This window comes from Poecilia mexicana, unplaced genomic scaffold (genome assembly GCF_051168715.1).
Source record: "Poecilia mexicana isolate PSO_F unplaced genomic scaffold, ASM5116871v1 scaffold_17, whole genome shotgun sequence".
Lineage (NCBI taxonomy): Eukaryota > Metazoa > Chordata > Actinopteri > Cyprinodontiformes > Poeciliidae > Poecilia > Poecilia mexicana.
In genome coordinates, this window is record NW_028263386.1 from 6948630 (window position 1) to 6975375 (window position 26746).

The 26746-nt window shown below is 36.7% G+C and overlaps 2 protein-coding genes and 26 non-coding genes across 28 annotated transcripts in view; 1 reads left to right on the forward strand and 27 right to left on the reverse strand.

Annotated features, from left to right (window-relative positions):
• The window catches only part of ak5 (adenylate kinase 5), a 95437-nt gene extending 90109 nt beyond the window's left edge, over positions 1-5328 (forward strand). Inside the window, exons 12-14 of the mRNA XM_088014746.1 lie at positions 618-734; positions 983-1165; positions 3779-5328. Of these exons, the coding sequence (XP_087870872.1) occupies positions 618-734; positions 983-1165; positions 3779-3853 (375 nt within the window). The 3' untranslated portion in view covers positions 3854-5328. The remainder of the gene's footprint in view (positions 1-617; positions 735-982; positions 1166-3778) is intronic.
• A 1233-nt stretch (positions 5329-6561) lies between these two features.
• Positions 6562-6648, reverse strand: trnar-ccu (transfer RNA arginine (anticodon CCU)). The gene is given in 2 exon segments: positions 6562-6597; positions 6612-6648. It is a non-coding gene; the product is annotated as a tRNA-Arg (tRNA).
• A 329-nt stretch (positions 6649-6977) lies between these two features.
• trnar-ccu (transfer RNA arginine (anticodon CCU)) lies at positions 6978-7064 on the reverse strand. The gene is given in 2 exon segments: positions 6978-7013; positions 7028-7064. It is a non-coding gene; the product is annotated as a tRNA-Arg (tRNA).
• A 97-nt stretch (positions 7065-7161) lies between these two features.
• Positions 7162-7248, reverse strand: trnar-ucu (transfer RNA arginine (anticodon UCU)). Its single transcript is given in 2 exon segments — positions 7162-7197; positions 7212-7248. It is a non-coding gene; the product is annotated as a tRNA-Arg (tRNA).
• A 399-nt stretch (positions 7249-7647) lies between these two features.
• trnar-ccu (transfer RNA arginine (anticodon CCU)) lies at positions 7648-7734 on the reverse strand. The gene is given in 2 exon segments: positions 7648-7683; positions 7698-7734. It is a non-coding gene; the product is annotated as a tRNA-Arg (tRNA).
• A 97-nt stretch (positions 7735-7831) lies between these two features.
• Positions 7832-7918, reverse strand: trnar-ucu (transfer RNA arginine (anticodon UCU)). Its single transcript is given in 2 exon segments — positions 7832-7867; positions 7882-7918. It is a non-coding gene; the product is annotated as a tRNA-Arg (tRNA).
• Positions 7919-8125: 207 nt separating this feature from the next.
• Positions 8126-8212, reverse strand: trnar-ucu (transfer RNA arginine (anticodon UCU)). The gene is given in 2 exon segments: positions 8126-8161; positions 8176-8212. It is a non-coding gene; the product is annotated as a tRNA-Arg (tRNA).
• Positions 8213-8318: 106 nt separating this feature from the next.
• On the reverse strand, positions 8319-8405 carry trnar-ccu (transfer RNA arginine (anticodon CCU)). The gene is given in 2 exon segments: positions 8319-8354; positions 8369-8405. It is a non-coding gene; the product is annotated as a tRNA-Arg (tRNA).
• A 372-nt stretch (positions 8406-8777) lies between these two features.
• On the reverse strand, positions 8778-8864 carry trnar-ccu (transfer RNA arginine (anticodon CCU)). The gene is given in 2 exon segments: positions 8778-8813; positions 8828-8864. It is a non-coding gene; the product is annotated as a tRNA-Arg (tRNA).
• A 94-nt stretch (positions 8865-8958) lies between these two features.
• On the reverse strand, positions 8959-9045 carry trnar-ccu (transfer RNA arginine (anticodon CCU)). Its single transcript is given in 2 exon segments — positions 8959-8994; positions 9009-9045. It is a non-coding gene; the product is annotated as a tRNA-Arg (tRNA).
• Positions 9046-9378: 333 nt separating this feature from the next.
• Positions 9379-9465, reverse strand: trnar-ucu (transfer RNA arginine (anticodon UCU)). The gene is given in 2 exon segments: positions 9379-9414; positions 9429-9465. It is a non-coding gene; the product is annotated as a tRNA-Arg (tRNA).
• A 327-nt stretch (positions 9466-9792) lies between these two features.
• Positions 9793-9879, reverse strand: trnar-ccu (transfer RNA arginine (anticodon CCU)). The gene is given in 2 exon segments: positions 9793-9828; positions 9843-9879. It is a non-coding gene; the product is annotated as a tRNA-Arg (tRNA).
• A 94-nt stretch (positions 9880-9973) lies between these two features.
• On the reverse strand, positions 9974-10060 carry trnar-ccu (transfer RNA arginine (anticodon CCU)). The gene is given in 2 exon segments: positions 9974-10009; positions 10024-10060. It is a non-coding gene; the product is annotated as a tRNA-Arg (tRNA).
• Positions 10061-10393: 333 nt separating this feature from the next.
• trnar-ucu (transfer RNA arginine (anticodon UCU)) lies at positions 10394-10480 on the reverse strand. The gene is given in 2 exon segments: positions 10394-10429; positions 10444-10480. It is a non-coding gene; the product is annotated as a tRNA-Arg (tRNA).
• Positions 10481-10807: 327 nt separating this feature from the next.
• On the reverse strand, positions 10808-10894 carry trnar-ccu (transfer RNA arginine (anticodon CCU)). Its single transcript is given in 2 exon segments — positions 10808-10843; positions 10858-10894. It is a non-coding gene; the product is annotated as a tRNA-Arg (tRNA).
• Positions 10895-10988: 94 nt separating this feature from the next.
• Positions 10989-11075, reverse strand: trnar-ccu (transfer RNA arginine (anticodon CCU)). The gene is given in 2 exon segments: positions 10989-11024; positions 11039-11075. It is a non-coding gene; the product is annotated as a tRNA-Arg (tRNA).
• Positions 11076-11408: 333 nt separating this feature from the next.
• Positions 11409-11495, reverse strand: trnar-ucu (transfer RNA arginine (anticodon UCU)). Its single transcript is given in 2 exon segments — positions 11409-11444; positions 11459-11495. It is a non-coding gene; the product is annotated as a tRNA-Arg (tRNA).
• Positions 11496-11822: 327 nt separating this feature from the next.
• trnar-ccu (transfer RNA arginine (anticodon CCU)) lies at positions 11823-11909 on the reverse strand. The gene is given in 2 exon segments: positions 11823-11858; positions 11873-11909. It is a non-coding gene; the product is annotated as a tRNA-Arg (tRNA).
• Positions 11910-12003: 94 nt separating this feature from the next.
• trnar-ccu (transfer RNA arginine (anticodon CCU)) lies at positions 12004-12090 on the reverse strand. The gene is given in 2 exon segments: positions 12004-12039; positions 12054-12090. It is a non-coding gene; the product is annotated as a tRNA-Arg (tRNA).
• A 333-nt stretch (positions 12091-12423) lies between these two features.
• On the reverse strand, positions 12424-12510 carry trnar-ucu (transfer RNA arginine (anticodon UCU)). The gene is given in 2 exon segments: positions 12424-12459; positions 12474-12510. It is a non-coding gene; the product is annotated as a tRNA-Arg (tRNA).
• A 327-nt stretch (positions 12511-12837) lies between these two features.
• On the reverse strand, positions 12838-12924 carry trnar-ccu (transfer RNA arginine (anticodon CCU)). Its single transcript is given in 2 exon segments — positions 12838-12873; positions 12888-12924. It is a non-coding gene; the product is annotated as a tRNA-Arg (tRNA).
• A 94-nt stretch (positions 12925-13018) lies between these two features.
• On the reverse strand, positions 13019-13105 carry trnar-ccu (transfer RNA arginine (anticodon CCU)). The gene is given in 2 exon segments: positions 13019-13054; positions 13069-13105. It is a non-coding gene; the product is annotated as a tRNA-Arg (tRNA).
• Positions 13106-13438: 333 nt separating this feature from the next.
• trnar-ucu (transfer RNA arginine (anticodon UCU)) lies at positions 13439-13525 on the reverse strand. Its single transcript is given in 2 exon segments — positions 13439-13474; positions 13489-13525. It is a non-coding gene; the product is annotated as a tRNA-Arg (tRNA).
• Positions 13526-13853: 328 nt separating this feature from the next.
• Positions 13854-13940, reverse strand: trnar-ccu (transfer RNA arginine (anticodon CCU)). Its single transcript is given in 2 exon segments — positions 13854-13889; positions 13904-13940. It is a non-coding gene; the product is annotated as a tRNA-Arg (tRNA).
• A 333-nt stretch (positions 13941-14273) lies between these two features.
• trnar-ucu (transfer RNA arginine (anticodon UCU)) lies at positions 14274-14360 on the reverse strand. Its single transcript is given in 2 exon segments — positions 14274-14309; positions 14324-14360. It is a non-coding gene; the product is annotated as a tRNA-Arg (tRNA).
• A 328-nt stretch (positions 14361-14688) lies between these two features.
• trnar-ccu (transfer RNA arginine (anticodon CCU)) lies at positions 14689-14775 on the reverse strand. The gene is given in 2 exon segments: positions 14689-14724; positions 14739-14775. It is a non-coding gene; the product is annotated as a tRNA-Arg (tRNA).
• A 94-nt stretch (positions 14776-14869) lies between these two features.
• trnar-ccu (transfer RNA arginine (anticodon CCU)) lies at positions 14870-14956 on the reverse strand. Its single transcript is given in 2 exon segments — positions 14870-14905; positions 14920-14956. It is a non-coding gene; the product is annotated as a tRNA-Arg (tRNA).
• A 227-nt stretch (positions 14957-15183) lies between these two features.
• zzz3 (zinc finger, ZZ-type containing 3) overlaps positions 15184-26746 on the reverse strand; it is a 31239-nt gene continuing 19676 nt past the window's right edge. The window contains exons 7-12 of the mRNA XM_015005588.2: positions 24342-24443; positions 24009-24104; positions 21715-21864; positions 19415-19549; positions 17969-18069; positions 15184-16516 (exon numbers count right to left, since the gene is read on the reverse strand). Of these exons, the coding sequence (XP_014861074.2) occupies positions 16372-16516; positions 17969-18069; positions 19415-19549; positions 21715-21864; positions 24009-24104; positions 24342-24443 (729 nt within the window). The 3' untranslated portion in view covers positions 15184-16371. The remainder of the gene's footprint in view (positions 16517-17968; positions 18070-19414; positions 19550-21714; positions 21865-24008; positions 24105-24341; positions 24444-26746) is intronic.

Here is a 26746-nt window from a genome sequence, read left to right on the forward strand (position 1 = left end):
TAAAAACAGACACATAGAACCATTATTTGGCAATAGTTCATGTTTTCTGGTGTCTGGAAAATGAACCGTTTCAAAAACCTGCCGATTCTGAGTCACATTCGATGGGCACTGCACCGTTACCTAGCAACCCCAGCCAAGCCCAAGCCCGTTACCTAGCAACCCAAGCAGCGTTCTGCCCGTTACCTAGCAACTCAAGCCCATTACCAAGCAGTTCAAGCAGAGTTCCAGCACTTTTGGTCAGCTGGTTTTCCTGCTGTATGCGCTGTACAATGGCTGCTAGAAAAGACAAGTGGTCTATTGTTGACTTACCATCCAGAAACCACTTGCTACATTCTTGTTGGTTGTGCAGGAGGCCCTACTTCTGCTTTTCAAAGATGTAGGGTTGTATAATAGTTTATCTGTTTGCAGCCATTTTCAAGTGCAAGTGTAAACGTTGAGTTGGAGGATGTTAAAGTGACAAAAGGCCCTAAAGCAGCTCATTCTGAAAAAAGCTCAAAATCAGAAGAACTGACCAAAGAAAAATATCTCATGATCTAAGAATGATTTTGTGTATAAAAAAACCATAGTAGGTCACCTTTAATTCATAACATGATGAATTATTTGTGTTGAATCTCAAGGAGACGCTGCTGGAGCTGCTGTGTGACGCCGTGGCGTCGGCGGTCCGACAGGGAAAGGGTCTGGTGGTGAGCGGCTTCCCCAGAGACCTGAGGCAGGCGGAGGAGTACGAAGCCAAGGCAAGGCAGCGCACTGACACTGACCCCACATCTGGTCAGAAACATGAATAAAAGATGGAAAAGTCAGAAAAGTTCATCCAAAGAGGAGGGAAGCGAATGAGTCAGTCATGCAGCAGTCAGAGACATAAATAGGTGTTAAAGGTGATATTTGCAGGAAGAGATGAGGCAAACAGGAAGAAATGAGATGGTCACAGTCGGGATTTGTCACATACGGATCCACTGAGACGTTTTCTCCTCTGTGGGATCAGATGGGGGAACCGAGTGCCGTGGTTCTGCTGAGCTGTTCTCCAGAGACGATGACCAGCAGGGTGCAGAGCCGCAGCAGATCCTCCTCTTCCTCAGAGAGCGCCCTGCAGAGGAGAGCCGAGAGCTTCTGCAGCGACGCCCAGGCCGTCATCGCTCACTATGAACGCAAAATGCTGCTGCACATCGTAAGACAGGGCGAGGGTTCAATTCCCTACCGATCCTCTGTAAATCCACTCAACTCAAAAACACCAAATCTGTCTAGTTTCTGGTGCAAATGTCTTAGCACACCTGAATTAAGAAGAAACTAATTCCAAGTAACTTTTCAGCTTGTTTTAAGTCAATAATTCTTGAATATAGGTTAAAACTACCAGTTACATGAGTTACATAATCTGCCAGTGGAACAAGAAGTTTTTCACCAATTTTAATGAATTATTTACTTAAAACAATCTTTATCTAGCTGAAAAGTTAGCTGGAAGTTAGTTATGTCTAGATAGTTTCACTAGAAACTAAACACAAAATATTTGGTAAGATTTTGTGACTTTGCAGTGAACACCACTTTGCATTTTGTATTTTCCCCCTCCTTTGAATTTCTGAATTATATTTTAAGGATTTTACTTACATAAAGGAAAAAATAAACAAAGGATAAATATTTTATGTAATTTGAATAATTTGATGTGTCTGTGGTCGAACACACCTAATTATGTGTTTGACCTAATTATTTGATGTGCATGGTGGGGATCTTTAAATGAGACTTTATTCTGAAAATAGAGCCTATTCTAAATGAGAATCCATATTTTCAGATTTAACAAAAGCTTTTTGTTTTGAAAGTAACTGGAACAGTTTTACTACAGAACTGGCCATAAAGTTAGTGAGTTTATGGATTATAGTTTGTGAAAGTTGAGCATTTAGATAATAAATGACTGAATGATGTATTTATTAATTGCAAACATAAGGGAAATTGAATTTTTGAACAGTTGACTCTTTTGTCCTAAAAGTTTTTATTTATTTCACCTTTAATTATCTCCTTTCATTATCTCACTCATTACAACTTCCACATAACTTCAAACTTTAAACCCCAACGTTTTTAACTTAAAGAGTTAAGAGAAATAATTACAGCAGCAGAGGTGTCCAATCTTCTCCAGTCTATAAACTGTAAGCAGCTTTCTATCATCTCCACACCACAGCCGGATAATTGGGAATATTATTGCTGCTTTAAAAGGTCAGCGGTGACCTTAAAGGCAACATCTGACTCACTGTGGACTTCACACACCTCACTGATGTTCCCACTAACATGAGGCCAAGTCAAAAACCACAGACCTTCTGTTTGGAGATGATCCGCTTCTTTAAAAATAAACTGTCTGAACGCTTGAAATGCCACATCAGCTGCATGCATGCGTCTGCGTGTGTGTGTGTGCGTGTGCATGTGTATGTGTGTGTGTGTGCGTCTGCGTGTGTGTGTGTGTGTGTGTGTGTGCTTAAATGCCAAGGTACAGAGGCGAGCCCAGACCTGGCAAAACGGGTTTTTAATTTAACATAAATACACAAATAAAGATTTATGTAACCTTTCAAATAAAACATTAATTTCTAATAGAAGATAAACAATGATTATGTAAATAGCTACATTTCCATTGGTCGTTGAGCTGTCCTCGCCCTGAGATTTTAGTTTTCACCGGCTAGGCAGCAAGATAACGACGCTCCAATAACCAGACTTGTCTTTCCTTCTTTTTGCTTGTTTGTAGAAGAATGGCGTCTGACCACTGCCTTCACTATGACCATCGTAAAACTGAAATATACAAGGCATAGGATTAGCTAACATTGCAAACTAGCCATGCTTACTGCAAGCTAACCAATACTTACGAACAAATCTCGTCCAAAACAACAACGTATCAAGGTGATGTCAGTTTAATTTAGGAACTCTCCGGTATTACGTTCCGCCATCTTGGATCTCTGTTTTCTTTTTTCAGCGTAACCAAACGATGTATCGAAACATCCACCAGGGGGAGTTCTAGTGTGGTTTACAAAAACGTGATCCAGTTTAACGTATAAAAGGCAGAATAAACATATGATTACGCAATTTCACGTTTTGAAAAAAAAAGGCAATAGCAAAAAAAAACTTGTTTTGATAAAAAAAAAAAGTGTTTGTCTCACACAAGTCACATGATCAACAACCGTATGTTGACACTGGCGTAAACCACGAAGAAGAAAACCACAGGAAGCAGTTGGAGGGCAATTTTAATAATTTATCTTGAACAAACTTATTCATGTGTGATTTTTATTGCACTTTTTTATTTAATGGAGGCACCACAATTTCAGAATTATGATTTTTTTGACATTAGTGGAATATTGACATTTTTGAAACGCAGCTAGCAACGTGGAAAATGTAGAAACGCCCACTTTAGTCTGCAGAGAACCTCCCCTCCATCAAACAGTTTAATGGCTGAAAAACAATGCAGGCAATAGAAGGCACTGTCCCTATTGCATAAAATTAATACAAAAGTAAATAAAGCTGGCTCTTTTAGGAGAAATATTTTAAGTAGTCTGATGTGTCTCTGGTCTGACACACCTGCTAATTACCTAATTATTTAATTCAGATATGTTGAAGAAGACACACCACATTTCTCTTGTCTTTCTTGCTTTAAACTTTCTATTATTTAGGAATAATAGAAAGTTGGCGACTGCAAGATAAAACAAACAAATAAAAAAGTAAAATAAACAGCTTCTAGTCCAGGCTGGGCTGTGAGCACTCTGTAGAAATGCTAAATAGTTTCTGAAAGTCCTTTGTTTGTCTCTGTCTGCAGATTGACGCCGAGCGGTCGCCACCTGAGGTTTTTGTCCACATCTGTCAAGCCATAGAGTCTTCTGCCACCTTCTGATTTCCACCGTTTACACCAGGGGTGTCCATTGTCCAGGACTGATTTTGTGTGGCCCCCAATCACAATTCGAAAATTACACAAGTTTTGATGCAGATGGAGACCTTTTGTTTTAAATCAGGGTAAAATTATTACCATTTAAAATCTTCTTGTATGGAAAATGTTTGATGCAATACAAAGTATTCGTCCTTTTATTACCACACTTTCTGCATTCTCTTTAATTTTTTAGCTAATAGGAACACATCTGTTTCATAATTTTTATTTAAAATTAGCTTTTAATGTATTACATATGGCTAAAGTTTTATCCAAAACCTGACCCAAATCCTGTTTTTTATAACTGAGACTACTTTGCCCCCCAAACAAGTCATTATAAGGCAAATGTGCAAAATCTTTTTTAACTTGTGGGTATGCAATGATTTACACGCCCTATTCTTACAAAATGTATAGTTTATTTGTTTATTTCCTGCAAAAATACAGAATATTGTTAAATATTTTGTGTCTAGTTTCTAGTGCAGATATCTTAGAACATTTAAAATAAGACAAAACTAACTTTCATGTAACTTTTCGGAGATATAGCTTGTTTTAAGTAAACCATTTATTAATATCGAACAAGTACTGATTCCACTGAGAGAATATTTCACTTATAAGACATTTTTTCCATGTTATTTGTGAAAGAATCACAATTAAGAAGTTATTTACTAAAACAAGCTCCTATATTTGACTTAAAAATTACTTATTAGTTGGTTTTGTCTTATTTCAAGTGTAAGATATTTCCATAAGAAACTAGTAAGATTTTGTGTTTTTGCAGTGTTTTAATTATTGTATGCTTAATTTATTGTTGAGTATGTAAAAATGTCATAATATTGTTTTAGAAATTGCATATTTTTTAGTCCACAAGTAAATCTGTCTTGATGATTTTGACCCATTTGACAAAAAGTTTGGACACTCCTGGTTTACACCCTGATGTTCAGCCGCTTGAAGACCTTCTTCTTCTTCTTCTTCTCTCACCTCCACATCACCCTCACACCTGCACCAGCTTATTGAACTCTTGTGGTATGCATGCCTCACCTGCAATCACTTGCTCCCTCCTCTTCATTTTGTTTCACCCACTTCCTCTTCCTCACATCAACTTCAGTATAATACTGCCAACTGCCGGACCGAGGCTCATAACTGTACAGAGAAAACAGCGACCCCTGCTGCCACTGGGTGCACGCTGATCGTTTCCACCAGAGATTGGAGACGTCGGTGTGTGTTCATTCTTGTGCTCAGCACTTTGCTTTGTAACGTAACAAGCATGCAGATCTAACAGTTAAAGCTTAAAACTGCCTTTTGTTCATTAAATAAAAATTAAAAAAACAGCGGAATATTAAAAGTATTACGATTACTGCATTTGTGTGTTTTACAAGTTCATTATATGGGTTCTTGTTTGAGTCTGGTAATCTGACATTCCAATAAAGCCTGTGCATTTGTTAAATCGAGTATTTCTCAGTGTTGTTTGTTGTGTCGCTCACCCTGTGATCCGGCAGCGCCATCTGCTGGAGCAAAAAAAGCATCACATGGTGTCAACGTCAGAAAGTTCCCTGCAACTCAGTAGAGAGATGAATACGACTCACAGACACATGTAAACAATATAAACAGCAAAATAAAAAAGGAAGAAGATTATATACGTAACCTCATAATACTCCGAGGGAAATACCACATACACAAATCTAAAATTATTCATGGTGTTACAAAAAGAGTCTGAACAGTAAATCATAAACACCTCTGATTCCATCAAGAAGGATAAAGGAAATATTAAATATTTCTGCAGTAAAAGAATTCATTTATTTTTGACACTTTTTTGGCAAATAAGTCATTGTTTACATCTTCTAAATTTCTTTATTTAATTCAATATGTGATTATGCATGATGATTTTTGACATTACATCTATCAGTATTTAGGTTTTTCACATGATAACTCCATACAAAATAACTAAAAAAGAAATCAAAGTTTAGCTAACAAACTCATTAGTCACAAGAAAACTTAAAATGCAGATTGATCTGGACCTGAGATTTTAAAAACTGGAAAACCAGCAGAGAAGTTTTTGTTATGAAGAAATGTGTTACATAGTTAATAAGAAAGGACTTCACATTGTTAAAGAAATGCAACATGCTATTCAAAGTGTCCTGTATTATATATTTCATCGGACAAAAGTTTCTTCAATAATAATAATGCATCTGTTAAGATAGGGTTTATTTTTTTAGTTTGAGGAATGCAGTTGGATCATTTCATCCTGTCTAGGAGTCCAATGTGCTATCCATTGCACCACAGAGCCTTTGAACAAGTCAGTTGAGTCTCAATAAGGCTGCATATGCTCTGTTTTCACTATGACTTGAAGAAAGATTGTCCTACTAGTTGGTACAAATATTCAAAATGCCTTGTATCATATATTTTTTATCTGACTACAGTCTCTTCAAAAAATGACAATGACCATTTATTAGATCAGAATTTGCTGAAGAAGTGAGTGACAATTTTATTATATTTGAGAAATGCATAATGTTATGACTCTGGTGGGACTTGAACACACAACCTTTGGATCACTTCATCCTGTCTAGAAGTCCAATGCACTATCCATTGCACAAGCCAGTTGGGTCTCAATAACACTGGATATGCTCTGTTTGCTGAATACGTGTGTAACAACTTTAATTATATTTGAGAAATGCATAATGCTATGCCTCTGGTGGGACTTGAACCCACAACCTTTGAAACACTTTATCCTGTCTAGGAGTCCAATGCGCTATCCATTGCGCCACAGATCCTTTGTACAAGTCAGCTGAGTCTCAATATGGCTGCATATGCTCTGTATTCACTATGACCATTGAAAGATTGTCCTACAAGTTGGTACAAATATTCAAAATAACTTGTCATTTTATAGGAAATAGGGTTTATTTTTTAGTTTGAGGAATGCATATAAGAACATCTCTGGTGGGACTCAAACCCAGCAACCTTTGAATCACTTCATCCTGTCTATAAGTCCAAAGCACTATCCATTGCACAAGTCAGTTGGGTCTCAATAACACTGGATATGCTCTGTTTGCTGAAGACGCGCGTAACAACTTTAATTATATTTGAGAAATGCATAATGCTATGACTCTGGTGGGACTCGAACCCACAACCTTTGGATCACTTCTTCCTGTCTAGGAGTCCAATGCGCTATCCATTGCGCCACAGAGCCTTTGTGCAAGTCAGTTGGGTCTCAATTACACTGGATATGCTCTGTTTGCTGAAGACGTGTAAAACTTTTAATTATATTTGAGAAATGCATAATGCTATGACTCTGGTGGGACTTGAACCCACAACCTTTGAATCACTTTATCCTGTCTAGAAGTCCAATGTGCTATCCATTGCGCCACAGAGCCTTTGTACAAGTCAGCTGGGTCTCAATATGGCTGCATATGCTCTGTATTCACTATGACCATTGAAAGATTGTCCTACTAGTTGGTACAAATATTCAAAATAACTTGTGTCATTTTTTGTCTGACTACAGTCTGTTCAATAAATGATGGTACAATTATCCATATGTTGAAATAGGGTTTATTTTTAGTTTGAGGAATGCATACAAGAACAAGTCTGGTGGGACTTGAACCCACAACCTTTGAATTACTTTATCCTGTCTAGAAGTCCAATGCGCTATCCATTGCACCACAGAGCCCTTATGTTTGAGTGTCAATACAGCAACAGCCTTTCTTTTATTATATCAGAATTTGCTGAAGATGTGTGTAACAATTTTAATTATATGTGAGAAATGCATAATGGTATGACTCTGGTGGGACTCGAACCCACAACCTTTGGATCACTTCATCCTGTCTAGGAGTCCAATGCGCTATCCATTGCGCCACAGAGCCTTTGTACAAGTCACTTGGGTCTCAATTACACTGGATATGCTCTGTTTGCTGAAGACGTGTAAAAATTTTAATTATATTTGTGAAATGCATAATGCTATGACTCTGGTGGGACTTGAACCCACAACCTTTGAATTACTTTAGCCTGTCTAGAAGTCCAATGTGCTATCCATTGCGCCACAGAGGCTTTGTACAAGTCAGCTGGGTCTCAATATGGCTGCATATGCTCTGTATTCACTATGACCATTGAAAAATTGTCCTACTAGTTGGTACAAATATTCAAAGTAACTTGTGTCATTTTTTGTCTGACTACAGTCTGTTCAATAAATGATGGTACAATTATCCATCTGTTGAAACAGGGTTTATTTTTTAGTTTGAGGAATGCATACAAGAACAACTCTGGTGGGACTTGAACCCACAACCTTTGAATCACTTTATCCTGTCTAGAAGTCCAATGCGCTATCCATTGCACCACAGAGCCCTTATGTTTGAGTGTCAATACAGCAACAGACTTTCTTTTATTAGATCAGAATTTGCTGAAGATGTGTGTAACAATTTTAATTATGTGTGAGAAATGCATAATGGTATGACTCTGGTGGGACTCGAACCCACAACCTTTGGATCACTTCATCCTGTCTAGGAGTCCAATGCGCTATCCATTGCGCCACAGAGCCTTTGTACAAGTCAGTTGGGTCTCAATATGGCTGCATATGCTCTGTATTCACTATGACGAAAGATTGTACTACTAGTTGGTACAAATATTCAAAATAACTTGTGTCATTTTTTGTCTGACTACAGTCTGTTCAATAAATGATGGTACAATTATCCATATGTTGAAATAGGGTTTATCTTTTAGTTTGAGGAATGCATATAAGAACAACTCTGGTGGGACTCAAACCCACAACCTTTGAATCACTTTATCCTGTCTAGAAGTCCAATGCACTATCCATTGCACAAGTCAGTTGGGTCTCAATAATATTGGATATGCTCTGTTTGCTGAAGATGCGTGTAACAACTTCATTATATTTGAGAAATGCATAATGCAATGACTCTGGTGGGACTTGAACCCACAACCTTTGGATCACTTCTTCCTGTCTAGGAGTCCAATGTGCTATCCATTGTGCCACAGAGCCTTTGTACAAGTCAGTTGGGTCTCAATTAGACTGGATATGCTCTGTTTGCTGAAGACTAAATATTTTAATTATATTTGAGAAATGCATAATGCTATGACTCTGGTGGGACTCGAACCCACAACCTTTGAATCACTTCATCCTGTCTAGGAGTCCAATGCGCTATCCATTGCGCCACAGAGCCTTTGTACAAGTCAGTTGGGTCTCAATATGGCTGCATATGCTCTGTATTCACTATGACTTGAAAGATTGTACTACTAGTTGGTACAAATATTCAAAATAACTTGTGTCATTTTTTGTCTGACTACAGTCTGTTCAATAAATGATGGTACAATTATCCATATGTTGAAATAGGGTTTATCTTTTAGTTTGAGGAATGCATATAAAAACATCTCTGGTGGGACTCGAACCCACAACCTTTGAATCACTTTATCCTGTCCAGAAGTCCAATGATATGCTCTGTTTGCTGAAGACGTGTGTAAATATTTTAATTATATTTGAGAAATGCATAATGCTATGACTCTGGTGGGACTTGAACCCACAACCTTTGAATCACTTTATCTTGTCTAGAAGTCCAATGCGCTATCCATTGCGCCACAGAGCCTTTGTACAAGTCAGCTGAGTCTCAATATGGCTGCATATGCTCTGTATTCACTATGACCATTGAAAGATTGTCCTACTAGTTGGTACAAATATTCAAAATAACTTGTCATTTTATAGGAAATAGGGTTTATTTTTTAGTTTGAGGAATGCATATAAGAACAACTCTGGTGGGACTCAAACCCACAACCTTTGAATCACTTTATCCTGTCTAGAAGTCCAATGCACTATCCATTGCACAAGTCAGTTGGGTCTCAATAATATTGGATATGCTCTGTTTGCTGAAGATGCGCGTAACAACTTAATTATATTTGAGAAATGCATAATGCAATGACTCTGGTGGGACTTGAACCCACAACCTTTGGATCACTTCTTCCTGTCTAGGAGTCCAATGTGCTATCCATTGCGCCACAGAGCCTTTGTACAAGTCAGTTGGGTCTCAATTAGACTGGATATGCTCTGTTTGCTGAAGACTAAATATTTTAATTATATTTGAGAAATGCATAATGCTATGACTCTGGTGGGACTCGAACCCACAACCTTTGAATCACTTCATCCTGTCTAGGAGTCCAATGCGCTATCCATTGCGCCACAGAGCCTTTGTACAAGTCAGTTGGGTCTCAATATGGCTGCATATGCTCTGTATTCACTATGACTTGAAAGATTGTACTACTAGTTGGTACAAATATTCAAAATAACTTGTGTCATTTTTTGTCTGACTACAGTCTGTTCAATAAATGATGGTACAATTATCCATATGTTGAAATAGGGTTTATCTTTTAGTTTGAGGAATGCATATAAAAACATCTCTGGTGGGACTCGAACCCACAACCTTTGAATCACTTTATCCTGTCCAGAAGTCCAATGATATGCTCTGTTTGCTGAAGACGTGTGTAAATATTTTAATTATATTTGAGAAATGCATAATGCTATGACTCTGGTGGGACTTGAACCCACAACCTTTGAATCACTTTATCTTGTCTAGAAGTCCAATGCGCTATCCATTGCGCCACAGAGCCTTTGTACAAGTCAGCTGAGTCTCAATATGGCTGCATATGCTCTGTATTCACTATGACCATTGAAAGATTGTCCTACTAGTTGGTACAAATATTCAAAATAACTTGTCATTTTATAGGAAATAGGGTTTATTTTTTAGTTTGAGGAATGCATATAAGAACAACTCTGGTGGGACTCAAACCCACAACCTTTGAATCACTTTATCCTGTCTAGAAGTCCAATGCACTATCCATTGCACAAGTCAGTTGGGTCTCAATAATATTGGATATGCTCTGTTTGCTGAAGATGCGCGTAACAACTTAATTATATTTGAGAAATGCATAATGCAATGACTCTGGTGGGACTTGAACCCACAACCTTTGGATCACTTCTTCCTGTCTAGGAGTCCAATGTGCTATCCATTGCGCCACAGAGCCTTTGTACAAGTCAGTTGGGTCTCAATTAGACTGGATATGCTCTGTTTGCTGAAGACTAAATATTTTAATTATATTTGAGAAATGCATAATGCTATGACTCTGGTGGGACTCGAACCCACAACCTTTGAATCACTTCATCCTGTCTAGGAGTCCAATGCGCTATCCATTGCGCCACAGAGCCTTTGTACAAGTCAGTTGGGTCTCAATATGGCTGCATATGCTCTGTATTCACTATGACTTGAAAGATTGTACTACTAGTTGGTACAAATATTCAAAATAACTTGTGTCATTTTTTGTCTGACTACAGTCTGTTCAATAAATGATGGTACAATTATCCATATGTTGAAATAGGGTTTATCTTTTAGTTTGAGGAATGCATATAAAAACATCTCTGGTGGGACTCGAACCCACAACCTTTGAATCACTTTATCCTGTCCAGAAGTCCAATGATATGCTCTGTTTGCTGAAGACGTGTGTAAATATTTTAATTATATTTGAGAAATGCATAATGCTATGACTCTGGTGGGACTTGAACCCACAACCTTTGAATCACTTTATCTTGTCTAGAAGTCCAATGCGCTATCCATTGCGCCACAGAGCCTTTGTACAAGTCAGCTGAGTCTCAATATGGCTGCATATGCTCTGTATTCACTATGACCATTGAAAGATTGTCCTACTAGTTGGTACAAATATTCAAAATAACTTGTCATTTTATAGGAAATAGGGTTTATTTTTTAGTTTGAGGAATGCATATAAGAACAACTCTGGTGGGACTCAAACCCACAACCTTTGAATCACTTTATCCTGTCTAGAAGTCCAATGCACTATCCATTGCACAAGTCAGTTGGGTCTCAATAATATTGGATATGCTCTGTTTGCTGAAGATGCGCGTAACAACTTAATTATATTTGAGAAATGCATAATGCAATGACTCTGGTGGGACTTGAACCCACAACCTTTGGATCACTTCTTCCTGTCTAGGAGTCCAATGTGCTATCCATTGCACCACAGAGCCTTTGTACAAGTCAGTTGGGTCTCAATTAGACTGGATATGCTCTGTTTGCTGAAGACTAAATATTTTAATTATATTTGAGAAATGCATAATGCTATGACTCTGGTGGGACTCGAACCCACAACCTTTGAATCACTTCATCCTGTCTAGGAGTCCAATGCGCTATCCATTGCGCCACAGAGCCTTTGTACAAGTCAGTTGGGTCTCAATATGGCTGCATATGCTCTGTATTCACTATGACTTGAAAGATTGTACTACTAGTTGGTACAAATATTCAAAATAACTTGTGTCATTTTTTGTCTGACTACAGTCTGTTCAATAAATGATGGTACAATTATCCATATGTTGAAATAGGGTTTATCTTTTAGTTTGAGGAATGCATATAAAAACATCTCTGGTGGGACTCGAACCCACAACCTTTGAATCACTTTATCCTGTCCAGAAGTCCAATGATATGCTCTGTTTGCTGAAGACGTGTGTAAATATTTTAATTATATTTGAGAAATGCATAATGCTATGACTCTGGTGGGACTTGAACCCACAACCTTTGAATCACTTTATCTTGTCTAGAAGTCCAATGCGCTATCCATTGCGCCACAGAGCCTTTGTACAAGTCAGCTGAGTCTCAATATGGCTGCATATGCTCTGTATTCACTATGACCATTGAAAGATTGTCCTACTAGTTGGTACAAATATTCAAAATAACTTGTCATTTTATAGGAAATAGGGTTTATTTTTTAGTTTGAGGAATGCATATAAGAACAACTCTGGTGGGACTCAAACCCACAACCTTTGAATCACTTTATCCTGTCTAGAAGTCCAATGCACTATCCATTGCACAAGTCAGTTGGGTCTCAATAATATTGGATATGCTCTGTTTGCTGAAGATGCGCGTAACAACTTAATTATATTTGAGAAATGCATAATGCAATGACTCTGGTGGGACTTGAACCCACAACCTTTGGATCACTTCTTCCTGTCTAGGAGTCCAATGTGCTATCCATTGCGCCACAGAGCCTTTGTACAAGTCAGTTGGGTCTCAATTAGACTGGATATGCTCTGTTTGCTGAAGACTAAATATTTTAATTATATTTGAGAAATGCATAATGCTATGACTCTGGTGGGACTCGAACCCACAACCTTTGAATCACTTCATCCTGTCTAGGAGTCCAATGCGCTATCCATTGCGCCACAGAGCCTTTGTACAAGTCAGTTGGGTCTCAATATGGCTGCATATGCTCTGTATTCACTATGACTTGAAAGATTGTACTACTAGTTGGTACAAATATTCAAAATAACTTGTGTCATTTTTTGTCTGACTACAGTCTGTTCAATAAATGATGGTACAATTATCCATATGTTGAAATAGGGTTTATCTTTTAGTTTGAGGAATGCATATAAAAACATCTCTGGTGGGACTCGAACCCACAACCTTTGAATCACTTTATCCTGTCCAGAAGTCCAATGATATGCTCTGTTTGCTGAAGACGTGTGTAAATATTTTAATTATATTTGAGAAATGCATAATGCTATGACTCTGGTGGGACTTGAACCCACAACCTTTGAATCACTTTATCTTGTCTAGAAGTCCAATGCGCTATCCATTGCGCCACAGAGCCTTTGTACAAGTCAGCTGAGTCTCAATATGGCTGCATATGCTCTGTATTCACTATGACCATTGAAAGATTGTCCTACTAGTTGGTACAAATATTCAAAATAACTTGTCATTTTATAGGAAATAGGGTTTATTTTTTAGTTTGAGGAATGCATATAAGAACATCTCTGGTGGGACTCAAACCCAGCAACCTTTGAATCACTTCATCCTGTCTATAAGTCCAAAGCACTATCCATTGCACAAGTCAGTTGGGTCTCAATAACATTGGATATGCTCTGTTTGCTGAAGATGCGCGTAACAACTTAATTATATTTGAGAAATGCATAATGCAATGACTCTGGTGGGACTTGAACCCACAACCTTTGGATCACTTCTTCCTGTCTAGGAGTCCAATGCGCTATCCATTGCGCCACAGAGCCTTTGTACAAGTCAGTTGGGTCTCAATATGGCTGCATATGCTCTGTATTCACTATGACTTGAAAGATTGTACTACTAGTTGGTACAAATATTCAAAATAACTTGTGTCATTTTTTGTCTGACTACAGTCTGTTCAATAAATGATGGTACAATTATCCATATGTTGAAATAGGGTTTATCTTTTAGTTTGAGGAATGCATATAAAAACATCTCTGGTGGGACTCGAACCCACAACCTTTGAATCACTTTATCCTGTCCAGAAGTCCAATGATATGCTCTGTTTGCTGAAGACGTGTGTAAATATTTTAATTATATTTGAGAAATGCATAATGCTATGACTCTGGTGGGACTTGAACCCACAACCTTTGAATCACTTTATCTTGTCTAGAAGTCCAATGCGCTATCCATTGCGCCACAGAGCCTTTGTACAAGTCAGCTGAGTCTCAATATGGCTGCATATGCTCTGTATTCACTATGACCATTGAAAGATTGTCCTACTAGTTGGTACAAATATTCAAAATAACTTGTCATTTTATAGGAAATAGGGTTTATTTTTTAGTTTGAGGAATGCATATAAGAACATCTCTGGTGGGACTCAAACCCAGCAACCTTTGAATCACTTCATCCTGTCTATAAGTCCAAAGCACTATCCATTGCACAAGTCAGTTGGGTCTCAATAACATTGGATATGCTCTGTTTGCTGAAGATGCGCGTAACAACTTAATTATATTTGAGAAATGCATAATGCAATGACTCTGGTGGGACTTGAACCCACAACCTTTGGATCACTTCTTCCTGTCTAGGAGTCCAATGCGCTATCCATTGCGCCACAGAGCCTTTGTACAAGTCAGTTGGGTCTCAATTAGACTGGATATGCTCTGTTTGCTGAAGACTAAATATTTTAATTATATTTGAGAAATGCATAATGCTATGACTCTGGTGGGACTCGAACCCACAACCTTTGAATCACTTCATCCTGTCTAGGAGTCCAATGCGCTATCCATTGCGCCACAGAGCCTTTGTACAAGTCAGTTGGGTCTCAATATGGCTGCATATGCTCTGTTTTCACTATGACTTGAAGAAAGATGGTCCTACTTGTTTGTACAAATATTCAAAATGCCCTGTATCATATATTTTTTATCTGACTACAGTCGTAATTTTATTTTATTTATTTTCTTAGTAACGCTATCGCTCTATTGTTGTTTTCTGTGAATCAAATAATAAAATAAAAGCCACAGACAGAAACATTTTTCACATACTTTTATTTCCACATTTCTCCTCTATCACTTTTTTTTTTACATTATTAATATTTTTTTTTTACATAAGAACAGACTGTTATACACAGATACTGAAGCAGGGGGAAAGGTGGTGAGGGAAAGAAGACAAAAAAACCATACAAAATGGCATCTACTCAAGCACAACAAAATCTATGTATATAAAACTCTGTGGGTCGCAGAGGCACCAACCACTACCTCAATTATTCATGTTTTAAATAGATTAATAAAAATACAATCTTTTTAAATGGACCTTTTAAAGTGGGTGGTGAAATTAAGAGATCTAGAGGCTTAACGATGGGATTCGATAATGGGGCGATGGAGAAAATGTGGTCGGCTTTCAGGGTTTCTCCATCTGCCCGAAGCGCGAGGGGAAGAAAAAAAAGATAAACAAAAAAAAAAACATCTTTTTTGTCTGTTTTTATTTTTTAATGGCACACAGCAACTAGCGGTGGCTACTTTTCACTTTTCACCATATACTTGAACACTCAACATGATCAACAACGGCACACGATGAGGGAGGAGGAGGCAAAAGAAAAATAAAACCCAGCTTTGTGAGGTTCTCAACATCATTTGCCTGCTTTCAAAGGAAAATAATGAAGTCGCTCTCCGTGTTGTAGTGTTTCCTAGTTAGTTTTAGTGAAGAGAGCAAAAGGAAACGGATGAAGCTGTGTGTGTTTGTTTGTTTGTGTGTGTTGGGAAACACAGTGAGGTCTGCAGAAATGCTCAAAGTTTTCAACCTTTTTTCTTTCTCTTTTTTTTTTAAGTATTCTTCTTCATTCTTGGGGAAACCACATGCACACGAAAACAACCCCCAAGTGTCTCCACTGGGTGGCGCTTCACCAGACCAATCACTCAATTTTCCAGTTTGAAAGCAGCATGGAGGAGAAAACTGGAAACGTCAGGGGAGGAGCTCAGGAATGTCGTGTGCCTTCTCGCTTTTGTTTGTTTGTTTGTTTTTTTTTAAATACAGTTTCTGAATAACCCGGCTGAGACGTTGCTGGGCAACCTGCATCAGAGCCGAGGTCTGCTCTAACTCTAACCCCGCCGCCCCGGCTCAGCGGTAATCTTGGGGTTACAGGATGGAGCCATGCACAGAGTGGCCTGCAGGACGTGTGGAGAGAGAGACGGCTTGGAGTTAGCGGCGCCTGGGACTCTGTCATCTGTTGGCGGGGAAGTAATTAGGGTCCAGGTAGTTGTAGCCTGCGCTCTGCGGCAGACAGTAGTCCCTGTCCAGAAAGGTGTCTGGCTGATACACCGCTTCCAGGTGGTGGTCGGGTTTATGGGTCTCCGTCTTGAATAAGCTGGAAGACAAAAGACGATATTATGAATCTAATGCAGCGTTCATACTGAACGGGATTTCAGCTTCTCTTTCACACTGCACTGTCACAAGAATTAAACTAATTTAAGAAAACTGTTCCCCTCCTCGCCTGCTGGGCGCTGCACCAAGAGCAGCGCCCAGCAGGAAACATGAAGACCTCTGAAGAAGACCTGAGCGCAACTTCCTTTTTCATAAAATGGAGTAGCACAGAACTGTCACGGTATCAAATTTTACTGGACGATAAATTGTCCCAGAAATTACTGCGATAAACAATATTATTGTTTTGAGATTATTTTTAAATAATATATGATGATGGAATAATAATAAAGCAAGAGCACATTCTCAAAGATGAATAAACTTTATATTGTAATGATCATTTAACACTGAACTGTGAGACATTTTAAACATTTAAAATAAATAAAAGAACAGAAACAACAAACAAAACTGTCCTGAAAAAAACAACAACAAAAAAACAGCTATTTGAGAGCAAATCACCAGACTGAAGGTTTTTATCACTCAGTTTTTGTTAGAAAGAGAAAAACAATAAATTATTGAGATCGTTTTAATTTATCATGCGATTAATTGATTTATTGCTTATTGTGACAGGCCTGGTGTGGCATCAGATTTTAGCAGTTATAGGTTTCCTCTTTTGTTTCTGGTAAAAAAGTAAAAAAAACTTTCCAAGTAATTTTGGCTTAATTTCTACTTTAAATATCTTAGTGCACTTGAAATAAAACAGAACTAACTTACTATCTTTGAAGCAGTGGTGCATTTAAAACAAATAATACAAAATATATATTAAAAAAATAAGGTAAAATAAATAACATAAAAATACCAAACAAAAATAAAATAGGTAATATAAATAAAAAAACATATTCCAAAACAATAAAATACCAATTTAATTAACTAGAAAAAAAGTTAAAATTAAATAAAAAATATAAATGCCACAGAATAAATTAATATTGGTATATTTTAAAGTGCACAATATTAAGGCATTTATACAGTGAGTCACATTTCCATCTGAGAGTTTTAGGAAAATTAAATGCTAAACTTTAAATATTTAGACTGACAGATTATCATTAAATTCTGTGTAAGGGAACAGAACTTTGCAACTGTTCAACTACTTTTTAAAAAACAAAACAGTTTGATGACTCAAAAATGTTATTCTTTAAATTTAGTTTGTTTATAGCCATTCTTCAAAAACATGAATGTATTTTCTAATCCACTCAGTTTTTTAAGCTTTTCTTGCAACTCTGTAGTTAATCTGATACACAAAAACGAAACATTTTCTAAACTGTTGACTGTGTGCTGTCTTTTATGACTTTATATTTTTGTGTTTTTATGATGTAAAGCACTTTGAATTGCCTTGCTCCTGAAATGTGCTGTACAAATAAACTTAGTAAACTGAGGTATATTTAGCTGGGAAGGTTCTCACCAGTCTGAGCAGTTGGAGCAGAAATCGACCGAGTTTTCTGGAGGACAGTCCTGACAGTGCCAACGGACCCCCTGGATGGGCTCCATGCCGCACACGTCGCACTGCGCAGCACGAGAAAAACAGATGCAGAAACATCAAATATTTATCTAATAATAAAGGACCAGTTCTTTAAATTTCCATTTACAGTTCTTGATGTTTGATTCAACAGGATATTTTTAAATGTGCTAATTAGTAAAAGTCTCCCTTCTATGTTTCCTGCTAACAATTCAAATAATTTTGAAAAGCAGCCATTTTCTGTTGTGTTTTGAGTTGAGACTGCTCTACATATTAGTCCATAATCAGTAGTTTATTAAGCGACTGGCTAAGTAATGAACCAGTTTTCTTCCCAATGCAAATCAAATGCTCTGTATTTGTCGTCGTCTTGTTACTTATCGAGTTAGCTGCTCCTCATTTTGCATTATTTATATCATTCTGCCTTAAAAACTCTGCACATAGCGCAACATTTTGGAGTTAAACTAAGCTGTAAACATTATAAGAGTTAATTTTATATCAGTTCCAAAGCAAAGGCATTCAAGAGACCAAAATCTGTGATCAAAAGTCACAAATTCACCACAAACGGGTTTGGGTGTTGCATGTTTCCGGTGCATTACTTCACATATGTTTATGAATGAACTACTACTTTTAACTACAGCTGTTGGTAAGATGAATATTCTGCTCTGCTGCAGAATTTATGCTTTAAAATGTCTGATATAAAAACATAATCTGGATTTTTTTTTTCTACTGATCTGCATCAAGTGCATATTTTTTGGGAGGTTTTTGACATCTGCCTTAACAGTTAATTACACTTCTAGAAAAATATGTGCAATTTATTGTATATAAGTGGTCGCAAAAGTGAGGGAAAAGAACTTCAGAAATGTTCTGGAAAAAACGTGGAAATTTCTGAGTTTCAAAAGTTTAAAATTTTCAACTTACGAAAATTTCTTCTGTTAAAAGTTGATTAAAAAATATTCAGTTAAAAAAATTTCCACATCTTTTTCTAGAAAATTTCTGAGATTAATCAAAATATTTGTGAAATTTTTCTAAAAAAAAAAACAAACAAAAAAAAAACTTTCAACTTTTGAAGCTCAGAAATGTCAAAAAAAAATTCTAGAAAATTTCTGAGACTGATCTCAAAATTTCTGAGTTTTTTGGCAGAAATTTACTCCTCTTTTCCCATCTACAATGGCCCTAACACGCCATCATAAATAAGCCTTCAAACATATCAGATTTTACAACCATGTTTTATTCCCCCTAATTTTCAACTTATGCAATTTCTGTAGGTTTATTCCAAAAAATCCTAACAAAACTCACGCAGGTTTGTGTTTAAAATGTGGAAGAGTGCCATGCAGAGCCGGCATGCTGTGCAGCATGCAGCAGGAAGTTGTTGTGTGTGCAGAAATGCGTCACCTTGTAACCCATGTGCTGCACCCCGGCGTTATCCTCCCGAATCTCCTGGAGTTTCTGTTTTTTCAACCTCTTCAGCTGTAAAAGCTCTTTGTACTCTTGTAGGTTCCTCAGCTCCACAGGAACGCTCTCCTCATCCTGAGATTGTTGACGTAAACAGAACAAAAATAAGAGCTGGGTGGAGTCAGAGCTGGCGAAGCACAAGCAAAACATCTCCAGGTGACACAGAAAACCCAAAATGACGGTTATGTTCTCCTCGTTTTTTTCTACAGTAAGTATTGATGGCTCTGATTTCTGCTGAACATGAGCAACATAAATGGAGCAGATATTTTTATTGTTGAAGCAGCAGAGCTGCGCCAAGCACAGATTGTCCTTGAGCCAAAGGTGAACAAAGAAAACGTTTACAATGAGACGCTTTGGCCTGAATAAGCATCAGGGAAGTACGAGATTTAGACAAAAGGTTTTTATTTGGAAATTACAAGACTAAATGAAGGTAATATATTTATGTTGCACGTTTTCAGGAACAAGGCAGTTCAAAGGGCTTGTATCTTTTCCACAATATTATGACAATAAGGTCATATTAGTAGAATAAAGATGTAATATTACCAGAAGAAAGTGATAAAAAATTTTTTTAACGAGGCTTCAATACAGTTAAGATAAAAATATTCTATCTGTGTCTTAATAATTTGATGCTGATGTGATAAAAGATGATTTTCTTATTTGTAAAACTTTTACCAAAGTATAACTTCACAAGATGATCAACATTTCTCATTTTCTTTATTATTTTTTATGTACAAGGTCTCATAAAATTACTACTTCATTTTCCTAATATTACAACTTTTTATTGCATCATTTCTACTTTGGTGATATTATGAGTTTATACTTGGACTATAATGACTTATTTTTCATATTAAGACTTTATACTTAAAATTACTACTTTATTCTGGTAATATGACTTTACTCTTGTATTACTACAACTTTATTTAGGTAATTATGAGTTTATAATGACCAAAATAGAAGGTAATTATACAACAAAAAGTTGTATTTTTTTGGTATTGTTATGACTTTATTCTCATGATATTCTGATTTTTTTTAATGTTATGAGTTTATTTTAATTATATTTTGAGTTTATTCTCGTATTATTACAACTTTTTTGATATTGTAACTTTATTCTGGTAATATTTTGACTTACTTCTTGTATGACTTTTTTCTCTCGCAATTTTTTGACTTTAATGTGTAATGTTTTTTTTTCTTCACATGGCCCCAATACTCTGTTGTAGACAAAATGCAATCTTTATTATTACTCCTTGCAGATCTTTGCTGCCACCATATCTGCCTTTAATATGAAATAATCCCCTCTTTTAACAGGGAGATGGGAGAAAACCATCTGTGTTACCAGCAGGCCTTGGGGAACCAGTTTTACTTAAAGGTTAGAGCCATCAAAGGGCCAGAGGAAATGTCAGAGCTTTGATAGCATCGAGCATCAGGAGCCGTGTAGTTCAAACAGAGGAGAAACACAGAGCTGGCTCAGCTCCCTGCCCTGATCCCACTTGTTTTCAACAGCAAAAAGAGCCGGGATTGGAGGTAAAATGAGAAAGGACTGAATGTTTCACTGATTGCAATGGCGTCAAAGTGGAAGAAAACTGATGTAATTTCGCTCAGTTTTAAATCGATCTGCAAGAAGAAGAAAGGCTCCAGGGCTCCAAAAGCATGGAGACTGACTTTTTACCCTTTTCTTGGAGATATTTTTAACATTTTAAACAGATATTTTCCCCAAAATAAAATATGTATTTCTTGAGAAAGTAGGAAAGATCAAAGTGTGTTTGTAGATGACATTTAAAGCTATTTAATTAATTTCAATCAAATAATCTTAGAGAATTTTGATTATTTCGGTCACAATTTGATTCAATAACAAATATTGATTTAAATACTAATAAATAGCATACAAGTAATTAATTGGAGTACCCATTAATATTTTTTGTATTACTTATTTATTTATTTATTTATTTATTTTTTTGCCATATGGTGGTATTACGTTACCAGTCTACATACATTTTTAAACTAAAATATCTGAATATAAAACGGTAGCAATAATAACAGGTGTGCTCAAGATGGAGGACAAAAGTTAAAACAAGACACGGCTGTATTAAAACTGAAGCGTGTGCACTGCAAAAAACAAAAAATCTTACCTAGCATTATTTGCTGGTTTCAATGCAAATATAGGCAATAAAACAAAACTAACTTACAAATAACTTTTTAATAATTTAAGTCAATAACTCCTTAAAAAAGTTGTTCTGACTGACCGAATCGTCAGCAGAAGGGTCCTGCACGCTGTGGTAAAACGCCGCGCGCTCGTCCTCGTCCTCCATGTAGACCGGAGGCTCGTAGGAGGTCAGGAAGGTGGACGGCCGGTACAGGTGCTTGTTTAGGTGATGCTGTCTCTTACTGGAGGCCTGCAGGAAAACCAGAGACGGTTACAAACAAAGGGAAGCTTTCTGAGCCTCAGCAAAACTGCAGTGTTTTCCCTTTGACAAGGATCTATAGTGAGGAGTCAAAATGAGGGGATAGTAAAATTAAAACTCAGCATAATCAGCAAGCGGTTTCTGGATGATAAGCAAAGGATTTAATTGAATTTCCCTTTGGTATTAATAAAGTTTTTTTTTTTATTTGAATCTGAAACCAGCTGGCCAAAAGTCCTGGAATTCCACTTGGGTTGCTAGGTAACGGGCAGGGCTTCTCTGGGGTTGCTAGGTAATGTGCTGGGCTTCTCTGGGGTTGCTAGGTAACGATGCAGCCTCAGTTACATTCCAGAAGTTCTTGAGATTTTTTTTTTGTCATTTTCAAGATTATCTTAAAGCCAAAAACAGCTGGGTGTTTTTTTTTTAAGTAATTAGTTTTTAGAAGCAGTAGAAACCCAGATGGAATGTTAATTTTGTATAATATTTCCCTTTAAGCTCAGAAAACAAGCTGTTATACAAACAAATCCGGAAATTACAATATTATACAGACCTAACTGAAAGACTGAAAGTAAACCGCTCTATTAAACAAGATTAGGCTTTAATTTCTAATATTTTATTTTACAATTTTATACATAAACGTTAGATTTTTTTATTTACAGTCAAATTTAGCTCAGTCAGACTAACACTCTATATTGCCTTTTCCAGTCAAAGACTCAACAAACCAAAGTTTGCATGTTAAATGTTAAAAGTTTATAACAGTATCAAAAGGGGAAAAATGGCTCTGGTATCCAAATACAAAGTTTTAAGAAAACCCTTTAATATCTGTAACTTTTAAGCTCAAACTTAAATATTTATATTTAAGTTGTAGAATTTGTGTTTAAGGTAACCAGTGTGTTTACAAAAAGTGAGTAAAGTAGATTCTTGCGACAGATTTAGTTAGCATGCAGACAAAGGCACTGAGAACTCTGCACTATTCCTCTGCATTTCTTTGTTTTACATCAGAAACTGAACATTTTAAATAAACCCAACAAGTTTTCTTTGTTATGGAAAACAAAAAAGCTCATTTACAAGAGTATTTGGGTTTTTAAATCTTATTTTAAAAACAGCCATTTCAAGGGAATTTCCTCTTTAAACTGGTCCATATTCCCCATTATGTGACAAATAGGCCCATCATCATAGTATGAGAGACATCCCATATCATGATGCTTACACCGCTGTGCTTCACAGAGTTCTGGGGCTTGAATTCATTGTTTGTGGGTTGAAAATGTTGCTTTCGTCTGTGCAGAAAACGTCACTCCATTCCTAAGGATGCACTGAAATAAAGATACCTGGTATTTATATTATAGTTTATGGCAGATCACCAATATTTACCTAATCTGGTTATTTAGTTGTGAGCACAACAACAAGTGGAAAACAGATTATCTTGGATTAGCTGCTGTATTTCCTCAGATTAATTCAAAGTTGGACCTCCAGGGATTTTCCTCCACAGCAGATTGAACCGATTATAAATTAACTCTCAAAAAACGCCCTTCAAAGATCAAGAGCGTTTCCATTCAAATAAATGTAATAATTAGAGGCCTCCTCTCTATATGACTGTGTTTATTGCATGACTTACTTTAAAAATGTGGGGAAATGTTTTGAAAAAATGTGCTTAAAATTACCACAACACATAAAAAGTCCAAAATAAAGAGAAATCACAGACTGAGAACATCTTTCTTGTGTGAAAAAAGTTAAATGCTGGACAAACATGTTTATTATCTCCTACTCAGATTAGTTTGCTTTGCTTTGTTTTTCCAATTTACAGACATAATTGTAAGTTAGGATTAGTGTGTCAGATAATAAAATAGTTTCATTAGATCTTTTGGACACAGATTGATCAAGTTTTTGTGATCTTGTTCCCAAAAACATAAAAATTGCGCCCTGAACTGAGAAGGATTCAGTCTTCCCGCGTTGCTATAACATTTATAGCAAATGAAGACAGCAAAAATGTGCTAACTTAGATAAAAAGAGGACACAAGTTAAAAGCAGATGAAAAAAGGAAGAGTTGGGCTCCCAGCCAGTACAACTGAATACATTTCTTAGCTTTTATTTGAGTATTAGTGTTACTTCGTATAGTTTGGCCGATGAGTGGCAGTTACCTTTTTAGTGTACATGCAGAGGTTGGGGGTTCTTCCAGGCACAGGGATACCAGCTTTTGTCAGTTTGATGAAATACTTTTGAACCCTGCTGGCAACCTGCGATGTTTCAGGAGGAAAACTGATTCATTAATCACTTCCAGCAGAGGAACAGCTGCTTGAAACAACCGAGTTCAAACACCTGCAGCAGCTTCGCCTATTAGCAAGTTTCACCCTAGGACTTGTTTTCCATTAGAAAAGCAAAGATAAAAAACACAAATGCTGCCAGTAGTCAGGCAGTTAATAGCAGTTTTACAATTATGTTGATGTTTTTCTGCTTTCTAACGTGGGTGTCACCTGTTTGGCGGTTCGATTGCCGAGCTCATCAGCGATCTTCTGCCACCTTTTGGACTCCACCTCTTCAGGCGGGAACTTAACAAGCAGCTGCTCCAGTTTTTTCTATGAAAACAAAACGTTCAGATAAATCTGGAGCTGGGAACATTTAGGCACTTGGCAAATTGATTCAATTACAATTCAGAAAGAGAAGGTGCGACTCCAAATCGATTGATGATGCAGCATTGACACACATGTCCTCATCTTTTTTTGCACCTCTAGCTTTGCGGTTATGATCAGCTTTTTTATTTCCAGTTGAAAGCTGTAACATAGCACCTCTTGTTTCAAAAGATTTTCTTCCAGCTTCACACATCATGCATAAAGCATGAATCTTTTCCAAGTGATTTATGTTAATGGGGTTATTTGGGTCAGAATTATGAATGTTCACATCTTGATGCAATGAAAATTTTTTTTTTTTTCTCCCACCCTCAGATAAAACTGTACAATAATCTTTTAAAACATTATAGTCACCAGGAAAATAGAAGGTTTTATGGATCAAGATATAATAGTAACTTGATCTGGTTTGTGTTGAATTTGCAAAGTTATTTAAATCTAACCAGAGATTTTATTTAACAAAGGTTAAAACAAAATGGGGGAAAATTAATCTAACGCTTTTTTTTCTTGTTTTCCTGGGGACTTTTGTCGTACTCTGAGGTTTTGTTGTTCAGTTTGATTCTTTTAAGTGAATTTTTATTGTCCAGACTGATTACCATGTGCAGGTTTTTGTCCAATTACATTCCAGCTATGAAGCGAGGGTGGAAAGCAAAAATCCTATAAGAAGTGTAGGCGGCAGCTCCTGCTGTGCATAGAAATAATTTAAAGAGCTATAAAAAGGTTCCCACCGTGTGAAAGCACTTAACATGTTTGGGTGGTGCCTGTTCTGCGCAGCTAGACTTAGATTTTACTCCTCCATCATGACAACACGTCTTTCTGCCTTTATTCTGTCCAGACAAAGTAAGAGCAGCTGGAAAATATTCTGCATTTTTCTGTTGGTTTGATGGACCAGGGTTTGTTTTTGGGTTAAGTTCTGTCTTATAATAAAAAAGCCAAATATACCAAAAAATATGCATGCAAAAGTAGCAACAGCTTTTGAACTTCTTTATGCTTTTTTCCCACATTATAACCACAGGCTTCAAAGCACTTCATAAGGATTTTATGTGATGGACCAAAGCGCAGCATCATTATAAAAAAGGGGATGATTTTAAAATTTTCGTATTAAAATCTATTTTAACTAAAACGTTAAAAGTCACCAGGAAAATAGTAACTTTAAATAGTAACTAACCTAATTAATCTATCAATTATTCTGATGATTAATTGGATTAAAATATGGTCACATTCTGCAGATTTTTTTAATTTAAGCCTTTTTAAACAATAATAGAAATACATGAAAAGATGCAAATAAACAAATAATGTAATTACTTTTTCAAATAAGAAAAAACAGTATTGCCTAAAATGCAATAACATCCCTTTCCTTTAGTGAACGTTTGATTATTTGTAGCAAAAGATTCATCTGCAGAAAAAATAATACTTCCAACATCAACATGTGAAAAGTCCAGGCAATTCTGCTTGACTGAACATCAATGTATGGCTGATCTGCTAATGATTTTATCCAATTGATTAAAAAAAAGTAGATTTATGTCACTTATAACAAGTTATGTCATAAGTGGAATAATCTCCCAGTGGAACTAGTATCTTTTTATATATATTCAAGAATTATTAACTTAAAACAAACTTCCATTTCTTGCTGGAAAGTTACTTGAAAGTTGGTTTTGTCCTTTTTTAATGCACTACGATATTTGCTTTTTGCAGAGAAGTCAGGCACGTGCAGAGGGGGGGGTTGGGGGGGCTTGAGCACCTGCCCTTTTTGCTCCTTGCCCAAAAGTGCCCTTTTGGTCCTTTTTTTTTTTTTTTTTTTGGTATTATTTTCAAAGCCCTCTTCTGACACATAATAACATGTACTAAAATTATTTTATTTTATTTTATTTTTTTGTACAACATAATAAGCCCTCCGGTCACGTTGTTACCTTTGACCTTTTGCCCGTGACGCATGACGCAGTTGCCTCTCGCGCTGTGAGATAAGGCGGCTAACTGGAGCTCAGCATAGCGAACGATCCAGATCATATGTCTATGTTCCAGATTACAGAACAGTTTTTGGTGAAATATATATATAAAAAAACGTTTTTGGTGAATAAAGTGGAGTAGACTTGCTACTTGTCAGATGACGGAAAACGTTTAAGTATCGTTTCTGCTTCAGCACGGAGTCGCGGTTTAATGAAATACAACAGACACCGACAGGCCTTTGCGCCTGGCTTCCTCTGAAGAACCTCTGAATGGGAGGAGACAGCCAGGTGAGGAAAAACTGTTCTTAT